Below are 22,854 nucleotides of genomic sequence, written 5' to 3'. Positions count from 1 at the left end.
TGGGTGAGTGAGGGCTGTTGAGTCTGAAGATCATGGGCTGGGAAGAGGCAGGTTATGACCCTTTCAACCCTGCTCGTCCTTGTCCTTCAGCCTAGCTCTCTCCTCACCTTCCCGCAGTTTCTCGCGCTCCCTTCTTGCCTGGACTTTTGATTTCCCTCCTTGGGTCTCCTCCTTCATGGCCCTGTGCACCCTCCTCCTCCTTACACTCACTCATCTTGGGGATTCTCTTTCTTTGCAATAAGTAAGAGAGAAAATGCTGACAAAGTCTACTCTTGTCGTCATGGCAACCACAGCCCTAATTACTGTGTGCAGCCCGGCTCTCTCAGGCTCCAGGAAAGGGGGTTGGGAGAGAGATGAGGGGTGATGGGTGGTGAAGCTGGAGCCAGGAAGCCCTCCAGGGCCTGGCCCTATTCTGCCTGCGCTGGCCTCTGCAGGCTCCGCCCCGTAGGGCCTTGCCTCCCTGGCACCTTCCCTGAGGCATCCTAGATCCTCTTGCCCTGGCGCTGCAGGTCAAAGTCTGGCGTCCACCCTCCTCACTTCCGAGAAATAAAAAGCACCATGTGTGCTGTTTCACTGACCTTCGGAAGCCATGAAAACCTGCAGGGCTGTTGCTGGGGAGTTCCCTGTGCATAGCAGGAAATGGAGGCCCGAGGTCAGCCAGCAAGAGTTGGGAGGGCTGGGACTCAGACCAGTCTGGTCCGTCTCAGCCCAGGCGCATCCCCCGTGCCACCGTGCACCTCAAGTGGCAGCTGTGGGATCTGCTGACCTGCCTGGAACCTCTCTTTCCCCACCCCTTCTCTCGCCCCTCAGAACACAGATGACCTGCTGGTGGCCTCTGCTGAGTGTCCAAGCGATGATGAGGACCTGGAGGAGTGTGAGCCCAGTACTGGTGAGTGCCTTTCCCCCCTCCCCTGCCCCGGGGCCCTCTGCGACGCTGCTGGGAGGGGGGCGACTGTCCCTGCCACCTGGCCCAAGCCCCAGGGCCTGCTGCCAGGCCTTAGCTTTCCCTGATAGTTCCCCCTTGCCTAACATCCTCCCAGTCCCTCAGATGCTCTCTGGCAAGATGCCTTTTGGTTCCCAGCCCCTCAGAGGTAGTGAGGTCCTTAGCCTGGGGTCCTGGGGTTGAGAGCCAAGAGGTGCTGGGAGAGAAGGAGGGAGGCTTTTCCCTAGGAGGATGAGTAACTGCAGCTCCCATGAGTCCCTGGGGTGGGGGAGGGTGAACATGGTTTAGGAACTACAACTCCCATCAGTTCTTGGGTCCAGAACCACAACTCCCACCTGCCCCTGAGGCCTGGTGCTCTCTAGGCCACTAGTAGAGGAGATCTCTGCTGGATCCTGGGCCCTCCTCTTCTCCTGGGTGTTGGGAGGTGTCCTGTGCTCTGTCTGAAGTGTTCCCAGAGTGGACACTGCCAGGACTGCCAGGCCAAGGTGAGGCAGTTACAACACAGTGACTGCTCTGAATCCGATAGTGTGCTGGATGGGAGGTTCCCCCTAGACCAGACTTGTGGTCTCCTGGGGAAGATTAGGGCCTGAGGTCTGGCCCAGATTCTAGTGGGGGAGCTGCTGTAGGAGGAGAGCAGGGCTGGGAGGGAAGGCTCTCCAGGGCCTGGGGCAATGGGGCCAGGGAGTGCTTTCTAGGCCTCTGCTTGATACTTCTTGCTGGAGCCAAGGGTGCAGCCACAGAGAGAGACCAGGCTGGCAAAGCGGGGGTGGCCTTGAGTGCTGCTTGAGAAGTGTGGGATGTGGAGTGGTGCAGTGAGTGCCAAGGCTGCTCATTTGAGCAGGTTGGGGGTGGCCAAGAGCAGCTGGGGGAGGGTGGGATACTTGAGGCTGGCAGAGGGAGCAGAGAAAGGACTGGATGTGGCCAGATTTCCCAGTGGAGGAGTGTGGGCCTCGGTGGCTGCCAGATGAGTCTGTGGGAGTGGAGGGCCACCCACGTTTCTCGCTTGGGCTGCTGGAGACTTCTCCCCATTACCTTGCAATGGGTGGCACCTGGGTTGTTGGTACCAGAAGGCTGGAGGTTGGGGCAGGTGCTTGCGGGGTTGGGGGAGATTATGTGGTCAGGAGGTAGGCAGTGAGCCCTGGATACATCCTGTGAATCTGGCCTGGGGGCCTCCCAGCTCCAGAAAAGACATTCAGGCTGAGGGTGGGCCACGACCTTGGAAGGGGTGTGGATAGAGCAGGACCATAGCATGGCCTGTGGAGCCTTGGGGCAGAGGCTCAGCTTCAAAAACCAAGGGCAGAGGGGTTTCTGGGGCACAGGCGCCCAGACCCAGAGGCTAAAGCCCAGTTGCCCTCCATGTCCCCCAAGTAGGCTAGAGCTGAGAGGGGTCATTCCCATGGGCCTGGGCCCAGGGACCTTCAGGGGAGCTGCCAGCTGCTGGGCCAGAAAGGCCTTCCTTTCCATAGCCCAGGGCCTGTGCTTTCTGGGTCAGATGCCTTCCTCTCTAGGAGGCCCCTCTGCTGAGTGCTGTTACTTCTTCCCCTGGGGCGATCTTGGCTCAAGGATGTACACTCCAATGCCTCCATTGCTTTGGGGGGCTCTGGGCATCTGGTGACTTCAACACACAGTACCCCCTGCCCTGCTTTACTGCTCTGAGCTCTAGGCGTTTATTGGTGGCTCCTGTGGCCAACACAGCACTGCTAGCCCAGGCCTGCTGGAAGTGGCTGTGATGAGCGGCCCCATAAAAGCTCTGGGACGGGGCTCTGGGGACAACGGTCTTTGAGGGTCCTGAAGAAAGGGCACTGAGTGGCACCACATGTGTTTACACACAGGTGCCCATGTTCACACACTCTGGGACAGGAATTCCTGGGTAACAGGAGGAGTCTCTGCTTTCCCTGCACCCTGCAGAGGGGTATCTGGGGCCAGATGGTCACCACGTAGGGACATGCAGTGCACACTGGATCCCACCTGGGCCATACTCTGCCCACCGAAGTTCTAGCCTCCCAGCCCTGTCTTGGAGTCTAGTCAGGGGCCTGGGTCTGATGCTGAATGGGTGCATTGGTGGTCTGAGCTCTTTTAGGCTGCATTAGGGCAGAGGGTGAGGAGGAGCTGAAGCAGGCGGGTCAGCTGGTTCCCAGTCAGGGATCTGTGAGGTCACTGACCACTGAGCCACCCTCTTGGGAAAAGGGCCAAGTAGAGGATGAAGGGTGGAGGAGGTCTAGAAGCCTGGGATAGAGAGGGGCTGGTAGCCATTCCAGCACCCAGCTTTAAAAGTAAGGCCAGGAGGGAGGGCAGAGTACACTCTGGAACCCCCAGAGGAAACTGCCAGAAGCCACAGCCTCTCCCCCAAGCCTGCATCGCACATGCTTACACGTCCACATTTGCACCAGTATGAAAGGTTTAACGATGGATCCTCATCATCCCAATGGGAGGCCAGGCAAGGACCAAAATGACTCCAGGGTCTCCCAGTCTCGTGTAGACCATGCCATGCCGCCCAGAGCCTCTCCCAGGCCCAAATGCAAGGAGGCTTTTCTCCAGCAGACGGCCAGGACTCCCTTGGCTCCAGTGTCAGAGGTGGGGGCAGCCTGGCTGGACACCCCATGGGGTTTTACCTCTCCCACCTTGCAGATCCTCATCCCTGGGTCTGGGATCATTTCTGCTCACCTTTTCACCCTTTTCCCTAACCTGGGCTCCTCCACAGACCCTGGCCCATACTTTCTCCCTTGTTTAGTGAGACCATCATCTACACGGTTATTTTAGCTGAGGTTGGCTTTTGAATGGGAGTGCCTTTAGCAGGGCATGCACCATCGGTAATGTACCCACTCATAGTTGTCTCAGCTGGCCCAACCCACATATTGTGTCCTGGGCCTGGCCCCTGAGGGGATCTGACTTTGCACAACCCGAGACGTGCAGGAAGAGAAGAGCACACACAGGCTCAGACCCACAGAGGCAGGGTCTGTATGCACATGTATAACCAGAGGCATGCACATATACAGCCCTACACATACATACATTTACATACCCACCAGCAAGCTCACATGGGCCCACTTCCACACACACACATACACACACACACATGTTCAAACCTAGAGGAGCACACACTATTTGTACCTAGACCAACAGAGGCACACACATGCTTAGACTCCAAGAGACATGTGTGTGCTTATACCCCCCTGAAGTCCATAAACACAGATACACACCTGTTGAGACTCACAGAAGCATAAACTCATGCACACATGCACAGCCTAATGAAAGCACACGCATGCACTCAGAGCTACCAACTCTTGCATGTGTGTGCTTAGAGCTCCAGAAATAGCCGCAGAGGCACTCAGATGCACACGTGTGCACCTACTCAGCTCCCAGAGGTTCACACTTGTGTGTGTGTTCAGTTGCACCAAGGCACACATATTGTGTGTCTCACACCAAGGCACTTGGCTGTGTTCTGAGCTATGTGTGCATGCATGTTCAGACCCACTGAGGCACACCCACACACTCATATCTACTGACACCCATGCTGAATGTTCAGAATCACACACACATGCTCAGACCCAGAGACAGACTTGCATATTGCAGACACTCAGGACAGGACACACACATCTGTGTTCAGACCTGAGTGTGTGTGAATATGTGCTTAGGCTCAGTAAGTCATATACCTTGTGACACACCCTCGGACTCACAGATTATACATCTGTGCTCAGCTCAGAGGCACACATATGTGCACAGATCCACCTGTGTAACACACACAGGTGCTCAGACCACAGAGTCCTACATGCATGTTCAGACATGCAGATGCTCACATGTGTTTCAGAACCTCAGAGACCTGTATGCATGTTCATATCAGGCAAGTAAGCAGTGTGCTTAGACCCACCACAGTGCACATGTGTGCCCACATGTACTCACAGAAATGCACATCTATGACCAGGCTCACAGAGGTACATGTGTGTATAAGTATACTCACCACAATGCACACATACATATCTGCAGAGGGGTGTACTCATGCACCAACATGTGTGTCCAACCCCCAGAGGCATGCCCACATGTACACAAAGGTGCACCTGGGTAAGACTCACAGGGGTTCAGATGTGCACATTCTCAGAGGCAGGCTGTGTGCTCAACCCCAGGGGTCTACATACACACACAATTTGTTCAGCTTCACAGACCTGCACCTCTCCCACCAAGCCCGCCCCTATAGAAGCTCATACTTCCATGCACAGTCAATGTGCTGAGTGCCACAGCAGTGTACACACACACACACACGCTCACCTGCTGAAACATGCATACTGGTTCACACTCACAGAAGAATACATATGTACACACATATGCATAGACATGCAAGTTCATGTGCTTAGACCTGTACAGAGGTATACACATACACACACACATGCACACACACACACACACGCTTGGGCCTACATTAGCCCACACAGGTGCAGGTGCACTTCTGCGCTCCAAGGTACCCATGCAGTGGCACACAGAAGGGCACACACATATCCTCAGACTTGTAGGGCATGCACACATGTTCAGACACAGTACAAGGCATGCCTGTATGCCTGTGTGCTCCCACTCAGGTAAGTACACACAGTTGTTTAGACCCACAGGAGCACACACATACACACATGTGTATTCAGATTCACCCAGCCCCATGTATGCTCAGACCCACAGAAGCAGCCTCCTGCACTTACTCCATGCAAGCATCCCTCCTGAAGCATTGCCCTCATGCACACATGAATGAGACCCTCAGAGGCACATGCAGGCTTAACTCCACAGAGTCACAGACACATTTGCCGAGACCCGTAGAACCACAGTGTGTTCAGATTCCAAGAGGGTCTCAAGGTAGCACTAGTTGCTATAATAGACAACATCTATTGGTTTAACACATAGAAATGTATTTCTCATTCACGTAAGTTATAAACAAGTGTTCCTGATTGGTGGGCCACTCTTCTCCAAGTGATGACTCAAGGCTTGGACCCTCTCCATCTTGTGGCTGCACCGTCTTCAACAGGTGACTTCCTGAGTTGTGGTGGAAGGGGACCCGGCATGGAGTTGTGAAGTGGAAGATTTTATGGGCCAGCCGTGGGAGAGGCGTGCAGGTTCCTGCCCACATTCTGTTGCCTGGAGCTCAGTCATGGGGCCCAGCCTAGCTTTAAGGAAGGCTGTGAGGTATGGCCTTGCTGTGCCCTGAGGAGGAAGCAGAAACAGGTCTGGGGCCCAACTAGTGAATTATTTGTCACCGGCTTGCCTGTGGTCATCAAGGATCCGTTTCACTCTTTCTCACCTCCAGGACACACCCACCCCTCCCCAAGGGAGACCACCCAAAGTCCCAACCAGTTAGGGCATTCATCTCAAAGCTCACGATGTCTGGGAGATGGTGGCCCACCGCATCCAGTCAAGACCTGGCTCCTCTGGAATGGGGACCCATATGTGATCTGGATACCCAGGAACTAAATGGATCATTTACCTCACTGCTCCCACAGCCCGATACACACCCAGCATACTGTGGTGTGGGGCAGAGATGACAACCGTAATACAACCTCCCATGCAAAAAAGGGAAAAATGGAAGACACACAGCAGCCTAGATTCACACAGGCCAATGTGTGCTGCTAGTGCTGAGGAAATCCAGCAGGCAGGCAGGCCAGGCTCTCTGCCCCTGCAGTGGGGGAAATTTCTTTATTAAACCCTGGGAGAGATTCTGCTCTCTGGGGGAGACTCCCCTGTCCTTTGTCTGGGGTCCCTGGCTGTCCCCTCTGGGAAGTTCCTCCCAGTCCTCCTTCTCCATGGCCATGTCTGAAGTGGGTGTTGGGAACAATGTCCTCCTTGGGGGTGCTGTAGCATGATAGCCCACCCCTGCTCATGCAGATTTGGGGCCCAAGGGTGGTTTAAGGTTCAAAGTAACCCCACCTAGACACAGTTCTCAAGCCTCATTTATTTCCTTGTTGCTCTGCCCCCATGCCTCTTTCTCTTAATACAGTGGTGATTGTCTTGAGGACATTTGAAACAATAGGTGGGAGGTTGTGGGGGTGGGGGGCAACCCCTAAATCTGATCCTTGAGCAAGGCTGAGTGCTCTTATTCAGGTGAGAAGTTTTACTGCGCCATTGTCCTCAAAGCCTTTTTCACTTTTCTCTCTTACTGTTTGGAAGCAGTGGCCTCTTCTGACTCTTGTGGGATGCAGATTTCTGGGCTCTCTGTATTCTTTTCACTTCCGCTTGCAAACCAGCCAGTTCTTGCCTCCTCGTACTCCTTGCCTCCTTGGTCTCTTCCTTGTACTATGTTACTAAAAGTAGAAAGTAGAAGCCTCATGGTCAGTGGCCTTTCCCAGCCCTTTCCCTCAGTGCCCAGACTCCACAGGCAGTGCCTACCCTCCAGGTTCTCATGAGCAACGGTGTGCACCACATGCTTTGCCACTGCATTATGTGGGTTTTATCTTCCCAGCCTCCACGCCTTGGATTGTCACGAGTGCCTTCTCAGGTTTGTGTTATCGTGACATCCATTTCTGGTGCCAGTGTCTATATTAGTTAAAGTAACATTTGTTTCTGTAACAGATAAGCCCCGGATCTCCGTAGTTAATTCAAGAGAAGTTTCTCACTCAGGTGCACCCTACCTGGGTGTGCCTGATCAGCAGGTGGCTCTGCTGCCAAGGGTGCTTTAGGAATCCACACTCCTTCCATCTGTGGTGCCTCCATTTTCAACTTGTGGTTTCCAAGGTCACTGCAGGAGAAGGAGCATGGAAAGTGGCACCAGGAGGCTGCTGGGGCACTGGTACGGGCAGTGCCCACTACTCAGTCATACACCAGGCCTACTCACAGGGGATGTCAGGAAATGTAGTCTTGCTTCCCAGGAGAAGGGGAAAATGAGTTTGGTGAAGGACGCATTCCCTGGGGTGCACCGCTGGTGCTCAGATGCCTGTGGTGCACTCACATGTTCTGGGGCATGTTCACATATGGACATGTGCACACGGAACTCAGACCCAGGCTCAGTGGCCGGCAGGCACATGCCAGAGCCAGAGGTCCACTCACTGACATGCACACGCTCATGCTCAGATCCATCTAGGTTCACATACATGCATGCACACATGTGCTTGGGGCACAGAAACACAGATCCTCAGTGTGTGTGTGTGCATGTGCATATGCCACAATGTACCGTTTTTTTCTTACCTTGAAATACCCTGGCCTCTGCCCTTGCAGTACTGGTGCTTGTGGGTGGCGAGGGGCACTGTCCTTCAGGGCACCATACACAGTGGCACAGGTTGCTCTCTGCTCACACAGGTGAGTAGGGGCTGATATCTGCCCAGGGCTCTGCTTGCCCAGCCATGTGTCCTGAGCACCAGAACAGGACTGTGTCCACTGAGAGGAGAGAATGGTTTTTCTAATATTGCATGAAGGTACTGTTTGTGAAATCATGCACCACAGGGTCATGTCCGCATAGAACTGTGTTTTCTAACCCCCATGAAATGCCCTGTAGGCTGGTGGCTTTCTTGCCCCTCACAGCCTGGGCAGGGCCTCCAGCTCACTGCTTAGTCTTGAATACGCTCAACCTCAATTCTAGACTCCCCTTTGGGGGTGGGCACACCTTGCTTGGGTGAGAATGGGGTTCTTGGGTAGTTCCAGTCAGGGGCCTTCTGTGCCCTAAGGGCAGAAGGGGGCTAACTTTGTTGGGCCAGCAGTCCCCAGAGGAAGGAGAGTTGGGGAGGAAGGGGAGATCAGGAATGGCTGGTGGTCCCCCTGGTCAGGGATGGCATTCTCTAGTAAGTGGGGCCCACATGCACTGAAATTCAGTTTTTCTTAGGATGCAGAGGAGTGTTGGGTGGGCGGGTGGCGTCTGTGCTAAGTGTGCACCTGTGAGTATTTTCCAAATGCTGCAGCTGCCTGAAGTTGGGGAGAGGCGGGAGGCTGCCTGGGGTCCTATCAGACTCCTCTGGCTCCTAGGAGCACCCCATTCCAGGATGCATCCTTAGTGTAGAGCTGGACCGTGAGTCATTGTGAGTCTGCACCCACAAAACCCAGCAGCACGGGCAGCGGTTGGGCTTTTGGCAGGGAGGAGTCTTTGAGGAGCCCGATCCTCCCCTCCTCCAGGTCCTGCCAACTCCTCACCAGGACAGCCTCTTCTGATCCTTCCTGAACTGGTGTGTGATCCGGGAAAGCCCAGCACCCTAGGTTAGGTGACTTGATTGCCCCAGAGCCTAGGCCGGGTTGAGTGAGCCCAGGGAAGGAAGTCCTCATGTGTTCTCATGGGTTCTCCAGAGCCTTTTATCTTGTGGAGAGGAAGTGGGGTGTGGGACACTGGGAGGAAACGGAGAGGAAGCCATGTGGGAGACAGAGGCTACCATGAGAAGGGGGCACTGAGGGGGAGTCATGGCAGTGTGGGGGGGTGTGGGTGAGGGGAGGACACCTCAGGAGATCGTACAGTCAAAGCCTTGGGCAGAGAAGGGCCCAGGGAAGCCCCAGAGGAGCTGCAGATGCAGGGGACAGGGCTGGGACCCAGATATGGAGACCAGGAAGCAGCTGGGGTTGGAGGGGCAAGAGGTCAATGTGAGCAGGCCTGGGAGGAGTCTGGGGGCAGAGGAAGGCTGCAGAAGGGTGACCCGAGGAGCCTGTGTGTCCCAAGGGCTTAGCTAGGGAAAATGGTTGTAGGGGGCTTAGGCTGGGTAAGACTTGTTTGTGGTCCAAGGCCTGAAGCCCCCATGCCCTAGCCTGGCTGGGGGACAGCAGGTTGGTAGAGAGCCAAGCTCTGTGCCCTGATCAGCCTGTCAGCCCCTCTAGGGCAGGATGTGGCCTCAGCGAGGGCCTCCTGGTCTGGTCCTGTGCCCTGGGCCTGGCACTTTGCTGGGGCCCCAGCTATGACCAGCCAGCTTAGGCCAAGCCTTGACGCTGGGGTTTCCAGCAGCAGCTGGTGGCCCAGTCTAAGATGGAAGGTGGTGAGCTGGGGTGGGAGCTGGTTTGTAGAGAAAGGCTGCTGCCAAGGTAAGCTCTTCATAGTGCCTGCTGCCTAAGAGGGTGGAGGGGGTGGGGTGTTTAGAACTCAGCTGCTCTGGCCTGTGAGAGAGACGCCCACTCCCTTCCCTAGATACCTAGCCTGGCCTCGCTCAGAGGAAATGCCTGAGGAATATTACTCCCCTTCCCCTGGAAAAGCATAACGAGCCCCCATTCTGTGCCAGGCCCACTGCTGGAGGTTAGGGAGACAGATAGGACCCGGGCCGTTGGCCCTTCCCTGGCAGTGAGTACAAAGCCATGCCTCCAGGACAGAATTGGGATATGGTGTCAGAGGCACTCAAGGCAGGGAGCATCCTCTGCCTGGAAGAGGAGGTGTTTGGCCAGACTCTGAGATGTCAGCAGGGAAGGGTGTTCTGAATAGAAGGCAAAGGTCAGGTAGAGGGCTGGTGGTATGGACCAGCAGGAAGGACCCCAGAGGCACTCAGGGTTCATGCAGGGAGGGGAACCCTGCCATGATTGGGCCCAGGTTACGACCGCTCGAGAGGCTGCCAACCCTCCTGAGAGCTGACAGCTGAGTTCGCCCCTTACCTGGAGACCAGGGTGCTGGCTTTCCTTGTCTGGATCCCAGGTGGGTACAGGAAGACATATTTGTTCATCCAAAGGCTAGAGGTCCCACAAGAGCCAAGCCTTGGCCTCATCCTGGGCCTGGAGCCTAATACCCCAGTTTTATAGATGAGGAAACTGAGGCCCAGAGACTGGAAGAAACTTGCCCACAGTCACACAGGAACTCAGTGACAGAACAGGTGTTCTGTCATCCAAGTTAGCATCCAAGCCAAGAGTCAAGCAGCCCCAACAGATTCCTGGAGGCATTGGGAGGATGACTTAGGTTTTCTTGGGCTCCTCATGAGATCTAGCCCTTCCCCGGCCTCACTCACCTTGCCGGGCACCTACACCTGGTGATCTTGGGAAGTCCTGCCCACCCAGGCCTCAGCATTCTTATCCATAACGAGCTGGGATCAGATAGTCCCAGCTCCACAAAACATGCTACTTTGCTCTTAGCTCAAAGTTTTTCACTTGACTGAGCCTTCGGAGGGCCAGGAGCCCTGGGGTTTCAAAATCTAGGGTGCAGGTGAGCCCCTGGCCAGGGGAGATTGGAGTCGGGTGGGAAGAGCAGCCTGGGGAGCTCAGCAAGCCTTCAAGTTCAATGGAAAGGTCTTGGCCACAGGCTGGCTGGCGTGGCCAAGGACAGCTCTGCAACATTGCTGGAGCTTGTGATCTGAAGGTTGGCAACAGTGTTTGAACTCAGGGCAGAGGCAGGGGGCTGTGGGTGGGTGGGGAGCAGGAGAAGAGCGCCAAGATGTGAAGGTGGAATGTGGCTGGCCTGGCTGCAGTGGGGCTGCAGTGGGGCAGGCGGGACCTGGCAGTGGAGGCCCTGGGGTGCTTTACCACCAAGAGGCTGAGGGGCTTCTGGGCATGATCTATGAAGACCACACCCTGCAGAGACCAGCGAGAGGCACTCAGACGTGGGCAGGGCTTAGGCTGTGCTGAAGAGAGAGCCAGAGAGGAAACCTCCAACCCTCGTCAGGCCCAGAGGTGCCCCTGCAAGAGGAGCAAGTCCTCCCACCAGCCACCTAGAGCTGAGCCCCAGCTCCCTTCTACCCCAAACCAGGAGGTTGCACAATTTTGGTTTGAGAGGAGGCCCAGGAGGCTGATGGGAGTCACAGTTGTTGACCCAGTGGCTGATGGGAATTGTGGTCTACACTCCTCCAAGGACTGATGGGAGTTATAGTTCTCACCTTTTGGGGGCTGATGGGAATTGCAGTTTCTGCCCAAGGGACTCCAGTTATCAGACCTAGAGATGGGGAGACCCATTCTCCCCTCACAAAGCCCTCCCCACTCATTCCCATGGGCCCTATTTAGCAGGTGCTTCCCTCCCAGATGGCTGTGTATGTATTTTCTTTTCTTTTTTTGCTTTCTTCTTCTTTCCGTTGTTTTGTTATTGTTTTAACTATAGTAAGAGGGCCAGAGGCAGTCAAGCCCTGGCCAGGTCCTGGCGGCCCATGGGGGTTCTGGGGAGGGGGAGGGGGGAAGTCAGTGGGGGTCAGAGGTGGAGGGTGAAGAATGAGAAAGTTGGGGAGTTAGGCTTAGCTCAGGAACCATGTGTCCCTGCCCACTCCCCTCACTCCTTCCTTGCCCCTCCCTACCTCCCTGCCTCTACATGGCTTCTCCCCACCCCTCCCAGAGTCCTACGGGACAGGACCCTGCTCCAATGGTATCCAACTCCTCCCTGCCCACTCTTCCTCATGGGCCACCTCACCTCCCACTTGCGATATCTTGCCTCCCGTGGCCACCCTGCAATTAGCTTTCCAAGCCCCCTCCCATGGCCGTCCCCTCCCAAGACCTCTCACCCATGTAGCAATCCCTACATGGCTGCCTGTCATGTCCCTACTCTCTAAGCCCTCCTGCCCACTGTTCGTCCCTCCCCGACATGCTGACACCAAGTGGTGGAAACCACCCCTCAGCCCCAGCCTGCCCTGTGCAGAGTTCAGCTTTGTGTTGAATGAGGGGGAGAGGGACAAGTGAGGGCGGAGAGAGAGTTCAGGAGGAGGCAGGATGCGCAGGGAGCAGAGAGTGAGGGAGGGAGATACCGAACAGATAGACAGAAAACATTGTACGGAAAAGTTGTTTTTTCTTATTTTTTTCCGGGAGAACCCGCTTACACAGCTCTGTTTGTAATTTTTTTCTTCATGCTAAAATCACACGGCCTATTTGTTGATGTAAGTTGCCTGAATTCCGTGGTATGCTATCTTCTTTTTTAAAAACAAAAGCAAAAAAAAAAAAAAAAAAAAAAAAAAAAAAGCAAAAAAAGAGAAAAATCTAGAAAAAAAACCCTAAAAGATATTGTTGTTAGGTTTGTTTAAATGCTGCTGTTGTATCTGTTTTTAAAGCCTTAAACCAGTAGAGTTTTTTTTTCTGTTTCTTTTCAATTTCCTTTCCTTTCTGTTCCTTTTGATTTCTTAAGACAAACAAAAGACCAAAACCCAGAGAGTCACAGAGCCCGTGCGTGGGGTGCCCAGGGCATCTGAGCCGCTGCCCGCTTAAAGCGCAGTGCTCGGCCGGCTGGCGGGCGGGCCCAGCCCGCTCTAGTCTCCGCCAAAGCCAATTGGAACCGATTTGGGTGTGTGAGGCTGTTGTTTCTCTCTCTGTGCCGGCCGCCTGCGCCCTGGCCCTCGCTGACGCCCTCTCTTTTCTCTTCTCTCTCTTGTTCTAGGAGGAGAGTTAATATTGCCCATTATCACGGAGGACTCCTTAGACCCCCCTCCCGTGGCCACCCGATCCCCCTTCGTGCCCCCGCCCCCTACCTTCTATCCCTTCCTCACGGGAGTGGGCGCCACCCAAGACACGCTGCCCCCGCCCGCCGCGCGCCGCCCGCCCTCTGGGGGCCCGTGCCAGGCGGAGCGGGACGACAGCGACTGCGAGGAGCCCATCGAGGCCTCGGGCTTCGCCTCCGGGGAGGTCTTTGACTCCAGCCTCCCCCCCACGGACGACGAGGACTTTTACACCACCTTTCCCCTGGTCACGGACCGCACCACCCTCCTGTCACCCCGCAAACCCGCTCCCCGGCCCAACCTCAGGACAGATGGGGCCACGGGCGCCCCTGGGGTGCTGTTTGCCCCCTCCGCCCCGGCCCCCAACCTGCCGGCGGGCAAAATGAACCACCGAGACCCGCTTCAGCCCTTGCTGGAGAACCCGCCCTTGGGGCCCGGGGCCCCCACGTCCTTTGAGCCGCGGAGGCCCCCTCCCCTGCGCCCCGGCGTGACCTCAGCCCCCGGCTTCCCCCATCTGCCCACAGCCAACCCCACAGGGCCTGGGGAGCGGGGCCCGCCGGGCGCAGTGGAGGTGATCCGGGAGTCCAGCAGCACCACGGGCATGGTGGTGGGCATTGTGGCGGCGGCGGCGCTCTGCATCCTCATCCTCCTCTACGCCATGTATAAGTACCGCAATCGTGATGAGGGCTCCTACCAGGTGGACCAGAGCCGGAACTACATCAGTAACTCGGCCCAGAGCAATGGGGCGGTGGTGAAAGAGAAGGCCCCGGCTGCCCCCAAGACGCCCAGCAAGGCCAAGAAGAACAAAGACAAGGAGTATTACGTCTGAGCCCCCAGCACTGCGCCCCACTGCCAGCTGCCCCTCCTGGGAGGGCCCGGGAGGAGGGTGCCACCCTCTCCCTGCCAGGGGCCTGGGGACCCTCTCCCTGGCTGCCTCAGGCTTCTCTTACGAAGAGGAAACGCAAAAAAAGAAAAGGAAAAACCCCGTGCTCGCCCCCTTCCTCCTGCCGTCCACTGCGCGGCCTCGTCAGTCCCGGGGCTGACTGTCCCTCTCAGCTCTGCGCCTGCCAGGCAGGGCACGTGCTCACAGCCCTGGGTTGATTTATTTTTTTAAGGGGGTAGTTTTATTTTGGTGGGGTTGGGTGGGAAGGAAGGCTGGGGGTTTTGTAAAGTGTCCACTGCTCGTCCTGTTAATTTTCCTCAATTTTTCTTCTTCTTCCTTCTGTCCCTCCTGCCTTCCTTCTCTTCCCAAGCCCTCCAATCCCCATCCCAGGCTTGCTGTGTCTCACTGTCCCCACCCTCCTTCCCTACTTCTTTTTTTGTGTGTCTGGTTTCTCCCTTCCTTTCCTCCCTTTGGGTTTCCAGAGTCGGTGGGAGAAGGGCGGGAGGGTGGGCCCCAGTGGCCCAGTGGGTGGGTGGGGTGGGGTGGGGCAAGTGCCCCAACTCCCCTCACCAGGAGAGGCACCTGCTTGGTGCCGCCCAGGGAAGGGGCTCAGGCCTGACTGAAGGCCTGTTCTGTGTGTGCCGCCGGGCGATGTGCATTGATGGGGAAGCTGCTGGAGGAGCAGGGGTGGGGGGTGGGAGGGAGGGGAAAGGCAAATGCAGATATATATTACAGACAAATACTCTAGATTCCACGAGCAGCAGCCTGTGGCACCCGCTGGGCGCGGGCAGCAGGGAAGAGGGAGCAAGGCATTGTCCACAGACTGCTGGGGTCACTTCTTTGCCCACGGGCTCCCTGCTCCCCCAGTTTTTTTTCTCTCTTTGTTAACAAATGTGTCTGAGTCTTGGAAAACACCCCAACCCCGGAAATGTGTGGGAAAAAGAAAACAAAAACTTTCCAAATTCCAACGGTCCTGTGCAGTTTTTTTTGGGGTGGGTGCTGTTAGATCCTGGCTTTTGGCTGGGGTCTGGGCCCACATGGGGGCCCACAAGAGCTGGTAAGTTGCTCCCGAACTTTTGGGTTGAGTGTGGCTTTGGGTTCCTGGGATAACTTGTCTTTGTCTCACAGTGTCCTGTATCCCTGCTGGGCTGAGGAACGGGCGGGAAACATGGCTGGTCTCTGGCCGGTTCACAGACCTTAGCTTCTCAGAAAGGCAGACAGATCCCTGGAGACCTTGTGTTGCCCCCTGATGGCTACTGGATCCACACCTCGGGGCATGTGTGCCCGGGCACAGACCTGGGTGCGGGACAGATGCTGCCTCATCCTTCAGCAGCCCTTGGAAGGAGGAGGTCATTCCTGGGCTTGGAGACCTTCAGTGGCTGCTCCCAGGTCTCGAGGTGAATGAGTGACTGAGTCCCAGTGGTCTCCTGCTCTGCCTGACTCTAGAGTCTGTGCTCCTTCCCCTTCCTCTCTAGGGATTTGGACCCTGGTACCCTACCTTCCCCCAAGTCCACTCTGGTTGACTGGGCAGCTGCTGGGACTGAAGGTGGAACCAGGGCCGGCCACCTCGTCCACCGTTGTTTACTCCTCTGTGGAGACCCTAACAGGTCCATGGTCCAGACATGCTAAGAGATGGATCTGTATTTGTTAAGCCTCTCAGTCGCAAGGGACAGATAACCACGTGTACAGCATTGTCAGGAGAGGAGAGCGAGGAGGGTTGCTGACCTCAAGGATGGCAGTGGTGGGGCGTTGCACCACCTGGCTCATGAGACATGACTCAGCCATGCTGTGTCACTCAGGGTCCCCCCCTCAATCGGCTTCTCAGCCCTCCCCTCTGCCAGGCTTCCTCACACCCTTGGCTTGCCATCCCCTCCACTGCCCGATTCTGCATCTTGATTTTCTGTCTGCAGGGGGCTCTGGCTGTTGGCCAGCTCATCCTCGAGGCATTTTGCAGTTCAAAAGCCTGGTCCATCTTTAGGCCTGGCTGCCTCCATGCCTGCAGGAGCCCCACCCTTCAGCTGGGGAACATCCCTTAGTGGGAGTGGCAGGTCCTGACCTGAGCAGCCTCCAGCTATCTCCAGAGGCCAAGGTCAGCCTCATCTCCTTCTCTTCCTTCTCTCCATCCCTGAAGGAGGCTTTTGTCTTGGGACCCTCCCCACCATGGTGCCTCTCAGGACCTCTTGAGATTCCTTCTGCAAAATCCTAACAAGGGTGAGAGAGCAGAGCCCCAGGTGTGGATTTCTATGGACTCAGCCTCTCCTTGCCCTTCTGATCCAGCTCCTGAGGGGTGAGGCTCCGGCCCTGCTTGTCCCCCAACTGCTCAGTCTTGGAGCCACGGTCAGCATCGAGGTCAGCTCTAAGCACCTGTGGAAGTCTGGGAGAGGCCCTGGTTTGGGGCATTCTTGCTAGGATGTCCTCCTGTTCCTGGGCTGGTGATTGGAACCCTGCCGCTACTCTCTCTGACCAAGGGATGGAGACAGCTTGGATTCCTCTCCTCCCATCACAACTAGCCAAAGAAACAAAGACAGGCAGGCAGGGGCTCCTTGGTGTTAGGAAGGGAAGGAATATCCTTACTCCAGAAATTTCTAGAATGACCCTAAACAGGATAGGGGACAGTATATCGGGGTAGGGAGGCAGGAAGCGGGGCAGTCCAGGAGTTGGAAGGATGGACCCCAGTCCTGCTGGTTGCCATATGACTGTGGGACTTGGTCTTTCTCTCAGCATAAGGCAGCTCAGGGTTCCCGTCATTCAAGGGCTTGGTTATAAGAGGACAGATCCTACCCTCAGCCATTGACTCAGTTTACCCATCTGTAAGAGATGGTCACCTGATTCTCAGTTTATCATCTTGTGCCTCTGATGTTGGACTTAGCATCTGGGACTGAGCTGAGCTCCTCAGGGTCTGGCTGGCCTGGCAGTGACCCCAGCAGTGTCCCAGGCAGGCCCAGTGTCCAGGGCCTGACGGTGGCTGAGGTTCCAGGCATCCTGGCTCCTTGGCGGGTGGTCCTCACAGGGATTTGTGAGGAGATTTCACCTCAGGGTTCTCAAGGACAGGGATTTGGGGAAGAAGTTCACAGACTTGCCCTCATCAAGCAAGCCCCCTGGAGAGGGAACACCAGCCCAGCCAGTGCCCAGCTCTTCCGGATAGAACCCCCCTCTTGAAGGCAGATTTGGAGCCCATGGGGCTTGGTGCTACCTCTTCCCACACATCCTCCTGGGTGAGCTATGGGCTTGGCTGGAGGCGGGAGAATGGATAAAGTGAGTCCTGAGCCACTTTCCTCATCCCTGCTGCCTGAGGCCTCCACCGCCATGGGGATGACACTGATGGGGTAGTGATGGGTTCTTCTTTCCCTTGGCTCCTCCATAGCGGGGTGCCCCCACAGGCTCTGAGGTTGAAGCCTCCGTGGTGGGCATCAGAACAGAGTGTGTCCCAAGCATAGGCTTGCCATTCGGGTGGGCTCGAGGCTGCTGCTGAGGGGGTCCCTTCTCCCTTTGCCGACACCCACTTGGCCACAGCAAGGCTGCTCACTCGCCAGAGGGACAGGGTCCTGGGCCCTCCCAGCTTCCAGGGCCTCTTGAGTTAATCCAGGAGTGACTTATGTTGGAAGCAAACAGGGCTTGGGTCCTGGAAGGTCGTGACTATCTGGAAGGACCAGGAGCAAGGCCACTCAGGATGTGGGCAGAGGGGTAGTCCAGACCCCCTTGGTGAGCTGGAGGGATATCCCAGAAGACAGGAGGGCCCATCTCCCACCAGCCCTGGGTTCTGCCTTCTAGAAACTTCTGGATACCCTCAGGTCCCAAGAATGCTGTTCAAGGGTTAGAAAGGCCGCTGGGCCTCAGCTGGGCAGTAGATAGACAAAAGACAAAAAGTCCAGGGCAGCCTGAGATGACCTTGTATTCAGGCATTTTCACAAACAGGATCCCTGCCCAGGATTCTTTACTGAGGGGTGGCCCTAGGTAGATGGCCAGAGGACATGGCCCCCCAGAGGCCCAGGGGCTGCAGCTGACAAGACCAGGCCAAGCAGTGACCCCCTTCCTGTGGGGGCAAAGAGCTGCTTTCTGTTTTCCCATCCCATATGTGTGCATGTGCATGTGGGCACACGTGTGCACACACGGCTAATGTGTGTGTAGGGGTGGTAGGGCACTGCCCTCGGCCAAGGTGCCTGGAAGCAGCAAGGCAGGCACAGGTGGACCCGGAGACCATCTGAGCATGGCCCCAGGGTGGCTCAGGTGACTGGGCTGGCTGGCTGGGACCCGGCTGGGCAGCAAATGGCTTCTACCTGCACCCAGACCTCTGTGTGCGCTGCACTGCGTTTTCCCGCGAGCCATGCCTGTGGACACTGTGGGCCCCTGGCCTTGCCGCTGCCAGGAGAGTTACTGGACACCCAGATGGTGAGGCTGGGTTGGGAGAGGCTGGGGCTGTTGTGGCCAGAGTGGGGCTCTGGAGGCCTACTGATGGGTTTGAATCCTGATACTGCCCCCACCTAGCTGAGTGTCATGGGCAATCAGGTTCTTCAAGCCTCAGTTTTTTCATCTGTAAAATGGGGCAATGTTTGCCCTACAGGATTCAGGAAAAAGTGAAGTGAGATGATGCTTTGAGGTGTCCAGCACAGCACCGGGCCCACAACAGGCGCTGGAAACAGCAGCCACTCTGGCCTGGCACCTGGGGCAGGAAAGCTGGCCTGGGAAAGACCCACCCCAGCAAGGAGCCCCCAGCACTTTCCTCCTTCCCCCGACCCAGGAGGACCCTGGGGGCTCATCACTTGAGTCAGTGAGGGGCAGCCATTCATTTGTTTCTTTATTCAATCCCTCGCACCAATGCCTCTCTGGCCCAGCGCTGTGTGGGGAGCTGGGACATGGGGTCATGGGACTGCCCCAACCCTCTGGGAACTCATAGGCTGGCAGGGTGGGAGGAGGCAGGCTTGTGGCTGTAACTGTGGGTAGGAGTTTCACGGGCATCTCAGGCTGGCCCTGGACCCCTGGAAGGGGGGCTGGGTTTGGGGTTTTAAGTGGAGTCGGTCAGGGATGAGGGTGGGAAGGGGACAGCAGGCAGAGGATGTGGCGGGCAGGTGGCTGAGGCCTGGAGGGACATGGGGAGGGGCCAGGGGCCAGGCTTACAGGGCTTCTGGGTAAAGCTGTGGAGCTGAGACTCTACTGCTTGTGCGGAGCTAGGAGAGATCTTGACCATGGATGGTGGTTAGCTCTGAGCTCTGGGCAGGTGGACGGGTGTGGGGGGACAAGTGGCAGTGCGGAGGCAAGCAGAGGGTTGGCAAGGCCAGCTCGTTCCCCTGGGCCTGACCCCTCTGCTCTCCGAAGCCACGAGGGCAGGGCAGGGTGATGGTGCACTGGGTCGCCTCCTGCCAATCAAACTGTCCTTTTCCCCTTCAGTATTGAAGGGGGCCCCTTGGACTGTGAGAGAGGCAGGGCTCACCTGGAGGGGCAGCCCTGGGGGAGAGTGGGGACCTCAGAGGGCAGCCTCTGGGCCTCTGGAAATGGAGGTCTTTGCTTTCCTCCTGCCTTCTCCAGAGAACAGAAGTCTCTTCCTCTGACCGTCCCATCGCAGGTTCCCCAGGAGGCTAAAACTGTGTGGATTTTAGGACAGAGTTCCCCAGCGTGCCATGTGTCGCCTTCTTTACTGCCCTGTTCAGGAAGCACACGGGGGTGTGTCTTGGGGTGTGGAGTGGCCCCTGACCCTTGACCTGTGTCCATCCCAAGGACTCCAGGGAATGCCACCACCCTGCTCTCGGGGGCCCAGAACTGAGCTCCCGAGCATGTGATGGGTTGGGGGTATGTGTGAAGTGACTGCCCTGCCAGCCATCAGGGCTTTAGAGGTAGAATCTGGGGCCTGTGAGGGCCCGCAATGGCTGGATCTCCCTCTCACAAAGGACTATCCATTCTTCTCCCTTTGGCCTCTCTCGGGGTGAACCTGGGGGAGCTTGGCCATTTGTGCCTTGAATGGTGGAGTGAAAGGCAGAGGACAAAGCCCTAGGTCAAAGCACTGCCAGCCGGAGACTGAGCCCTGGGTTGCCACTCTCCCAGAGATGTACTGTGTGACTCTGGGCCAATCCTATCTGTCTGGGCCTCTGCTTCCGCCTCTGTCAAGTGATGGGGATGGGTGAGCAGGCTGCCCTGTGCTAGGGTTCTCTGGTGGGAGGGAGGGGTGGTCCCGAGGCTGGGTCCACTCACTGGTTCTGCACATCTTGGATGGTGTCGGGCAGCGGCAAGCTCTGGGTCTCGGGCAGAAGCAGTGCGGCCAGGCCACTCAGCACTGGCACCGTCCCATACACCAGCAAGGGCAGCCAGGGGCCATGGACACCCAGCAGCCGGACCAGAGGCCCCAGGATGGCTCCTCCACGGGCTGCCATCTGGCCCAAGCCCACTGCCGTCATCCTGCCAATGCAGATGCACCTATAAGCGCCTGGTCTGTGTGCCCACAGCCTTGATCCTGCACGCCAGGCCAGGCCCGCTTGGCCCAGGGAGACCCAAGGGGTCAGGCTGGGCTTGGGACGCACCTGAGCAGCCCCGGGACCACACAAGAGGGAGATGCATGACATGAACATCTAGGTCTGGGAGAAGCCAGTCCTGCCTGGGGGTGCCCCGCAGCTCAGCCCAGGGCTCCCCTCTCCTGGAGCCCAGGCCCAGCCTCACCTGAGCACAGTGGGGAAGAGTTCGCTGCTGTAGATGGTGATGCAGGTGAAGGCAGCCCCCACCCCGCCCAGCCCCAGCACGGCCAGGGCTGAGCGCAGAGCCCCCATTTCTGTGGGTAGAGATGGGATTAGTGAGCTTGGTGGGGGGCCCAAGATCAGATGAGGGCTCCCTTCAGCCCAGGGGGCTTGTCCCTGACTTGCAGGCCTCTTTGCAAATGTTTGGGAGTCATCTCCATCTGGGTATCCTGTCCTAAGTGGCCTCATGGCCACACCCACAATCTGCTCCACGCTCAGACACCCAGAGCCAGCCCCGAGGAGTCCTCCTCGACCCCCGTTTCCCTCCCCCTGCAATCCATCACTCAGTTCTCATTTTAACTCCACACTTTTCCCTGGTGCCACCCGTGCCACTCCTTCACCGCTCTTGCTGGCTCAGCGCAGACACTGCCGTCTGTCCCTACACGGCTCCGGCAGCCTCCTTCCTACCAGGGTACCTGCTCTAGTCCAGCACCTCCAAGGAGGGGTGCTGTTCCCAGCCCGAGACCCCCCCAAGGTAGGGAAGTCTCTGGTGTACAGCTTTGCCCCCTCACCGTGGGGCACCAGCGTGTTGGCCAGAATGCAGAGCCCCGCCAGCAACAGGGATGCGGCCAGCGTGGGGCGGCGGCCCAGGCGGCTCAGCAGCAGCAGGGCGCCCATCTTGGCTGGGATGTCCACGACACCAATGAACATTTGGAGCAGGAAGATGTTGCTGCCCAGGGCCTGCAGGTCCAGGGCCAGGCCGAAGAAGGTGAAGCCAAAGGCGAACCTGGGGCAGGGGTCAGGGAAGTCAGGGTGGGGGTGGTGGGTGGGGGGGGTGGTGGGCAGGGTGGGAACAATGGGCGGTGGGGGCTCAGGGTGGGGGCGTGCTGCTCTTAGCTCAGTGTTCTGGCCCTTCAGCTGCCAGCTCTGTGGGGCGGGGCCAGTCTCTAGACTATGTTTATCAGGTCCCCTTGCCAGCATGGCTTCCCTTTGGGTTTGGCTGATGGGAGGTGCTGGCAAGAGGTTGGAGGAGGGGAGAAGCAGGGGATTTCTGCCTCCCTCTCTGCTTGGGGGCTTTGTCTGGGAGTGACTATGTCCCTTCCGTGGCTCCAGCTGCCACTGAACAGTCCTTCCCTCCTTGGCCTTGGCGGTTTTGGTCTTTGCTGGTTGGCCATGGGTCCTGGGCTCTGATAAGCCCTCTCCGCCCTCCCTGGCCCCACACCAGGCAGGGGTGCTTGCGGCCCATGCTGTTGCCTGGATCACCCCTTCGTCATACCTGGCTCCCAGCCCTCCCAGGAGCTTTGTTAGGGATCCTACCTACTGCATCTCTTCTATCTGCCTTGCCCCTTATTAAGGCCCCCTCAGTGAGCCCACCCGGCCTGGGTTGTCTCCTGTCGGGAGTGACTGACAGAGGGGAAGGTGTCGGTGTTGCAGGCCAGTGGGACCAAGCGGAGCCAGCAGAGGCCGGGGCCGTGTGCCAGCGAGAGCCCCGATTCCAGGTTCCCCTGTGGAGGTGGGGTTGGGGGAAGGGCATCTACCAGCACAACGTGGAGATACAGGTCCGGAAGCGCAGTCCGGGCATGCGGAGCAGGGTGCCCAGGCTGGCAGGAGGCTGGCCCATGCTCAGCTCCTCCCGCATGGCTGAAAGCAAGACCTGTGGAGGCGGGGGTGGGTGCTGTTGGCACTGGGGGCACCAGGCACCTCCTCCTCTCTGAGACCTTCTTCCCAGGGAGCTGAGGTCCTTGGTGGGTCTCCCAGGGTGCCCTATGCAGGGGCAGGGAGAGGGTCTGAGGGTCCGGGTTTGAGGAGGACCCAGCCTTACCTCAGGGGTCAGGGTGTCCTGCACCGCCCCCTTTCCGTTGATGGCAGCCACCCTCCACAGCTCCCGCAGGCCCCAATCCAGCCTGCCCGTGGTGAGGAGCCATCGTGCCGACTCTGCCAGCCACCTTAAGTGGAGGGGGTGTGGGAGGGGTCATTGCCTGTGGCCCCCAGTGCCTGGCCTGTGCCAGCCTCAGACTGCTACCCTGTACCCACTGCTCCAGGCCCAAGGCTTAGGGCGGCTGAGGACCCCGAAGGGCGTTGTGGCAGCCAAGCCCTCTTGGGCACCCTCCT

General features: G+C 57.5%; 2 protein-coding genes across 34 annotated transcripts in view; one reads left to right on the top strand and one right to left on the bottom strand.

Moving 5' to 3' along the window:
* The window catches only part of NRXN2 (neurexin 2), a 118,167-nt gene extending 103,116 nt beyond the window's left edge, over positions 1-15,051 (top strand). For 19 of the 31 annotated variants that reach the window (XM_034932920.4, XM_034932906.4, XM_055094465.2 and 16 more), the window contains 2 exons: positions 811-889; positions 13,143-15,051. In XM_034932920.4, the coding sequence (XP_034788811.1) occupies positions 811-889; positions 13,143-14,029 (966 nt within the window). In that variant the 3' untranslated portion in view covers positions 14,030-15,051. The remainder of the gene's footprint in view (positions 1-810; positions 890-13,142) is intronic. The other 12 variants (XM_034932924.4, XM_034932925.4, XM_034932927.4 and 9 more) reach the window with 2 other exon arrangements.
* A 3,814-nt stretch (positions 15,052-18,865) lies between these two features.
* SLC22A12 (solute carrier family 22 member 12) overlaps positions 18,866-22,854 on the bottom strand; it is a 10,778-nt gene continuing 6,789 nt past the window's right edge. For all 3 annotated transcript variants that reach the window (XM_008953983.5, XM_034932937.3, XM_055094469.2), the window contains 6 exons: positions 22,565-22,688; positions 22,281-22,396; positions 21,315-21,529; positions 20,729-20,837; positions 20,267-20,470; positions 18,866-19,720 (listed from right to left, as the gene is read on the bottom strand). In XM_008953983.5, the coding sequence (XP_008952231.2) occupies positions 19,657-19,720; positions 20,267-20,470; positions 20,729-20,837; positions 21,315-21,529; positions 22,281-22,396; positions 22,565-22,688 (832 nt within the window). In that variant the 3' untranslated portion in view covers positions 18,866-19,656. The remainder of the gene's footprint in view (positions 19,721-20,266; positions 20,471-20,728; positions 20,838-21,314; positions 21,530-22,280; positions 22,397-22,564; positions 22,689-22,854) is intronic.

The sequence above is a fragment of the Pan paniscus genome, chromosome 9 (assembly GCF_029289425.2).
Source record: "Pan paniscus chromosome 9, NHGRI_mPanPan1-v2.0_pri, whole genome shotgun sequence".
Taxonomy (NCBI): domain Eukaryota; kingdom Metazoa; phylum Chordata; class Mammalia; order Primates; family Hominidae; genus Pan; species Pan paniscus.
This window is presented reverse-complemented; position numbering and strand designations above follow the sequence as displayed.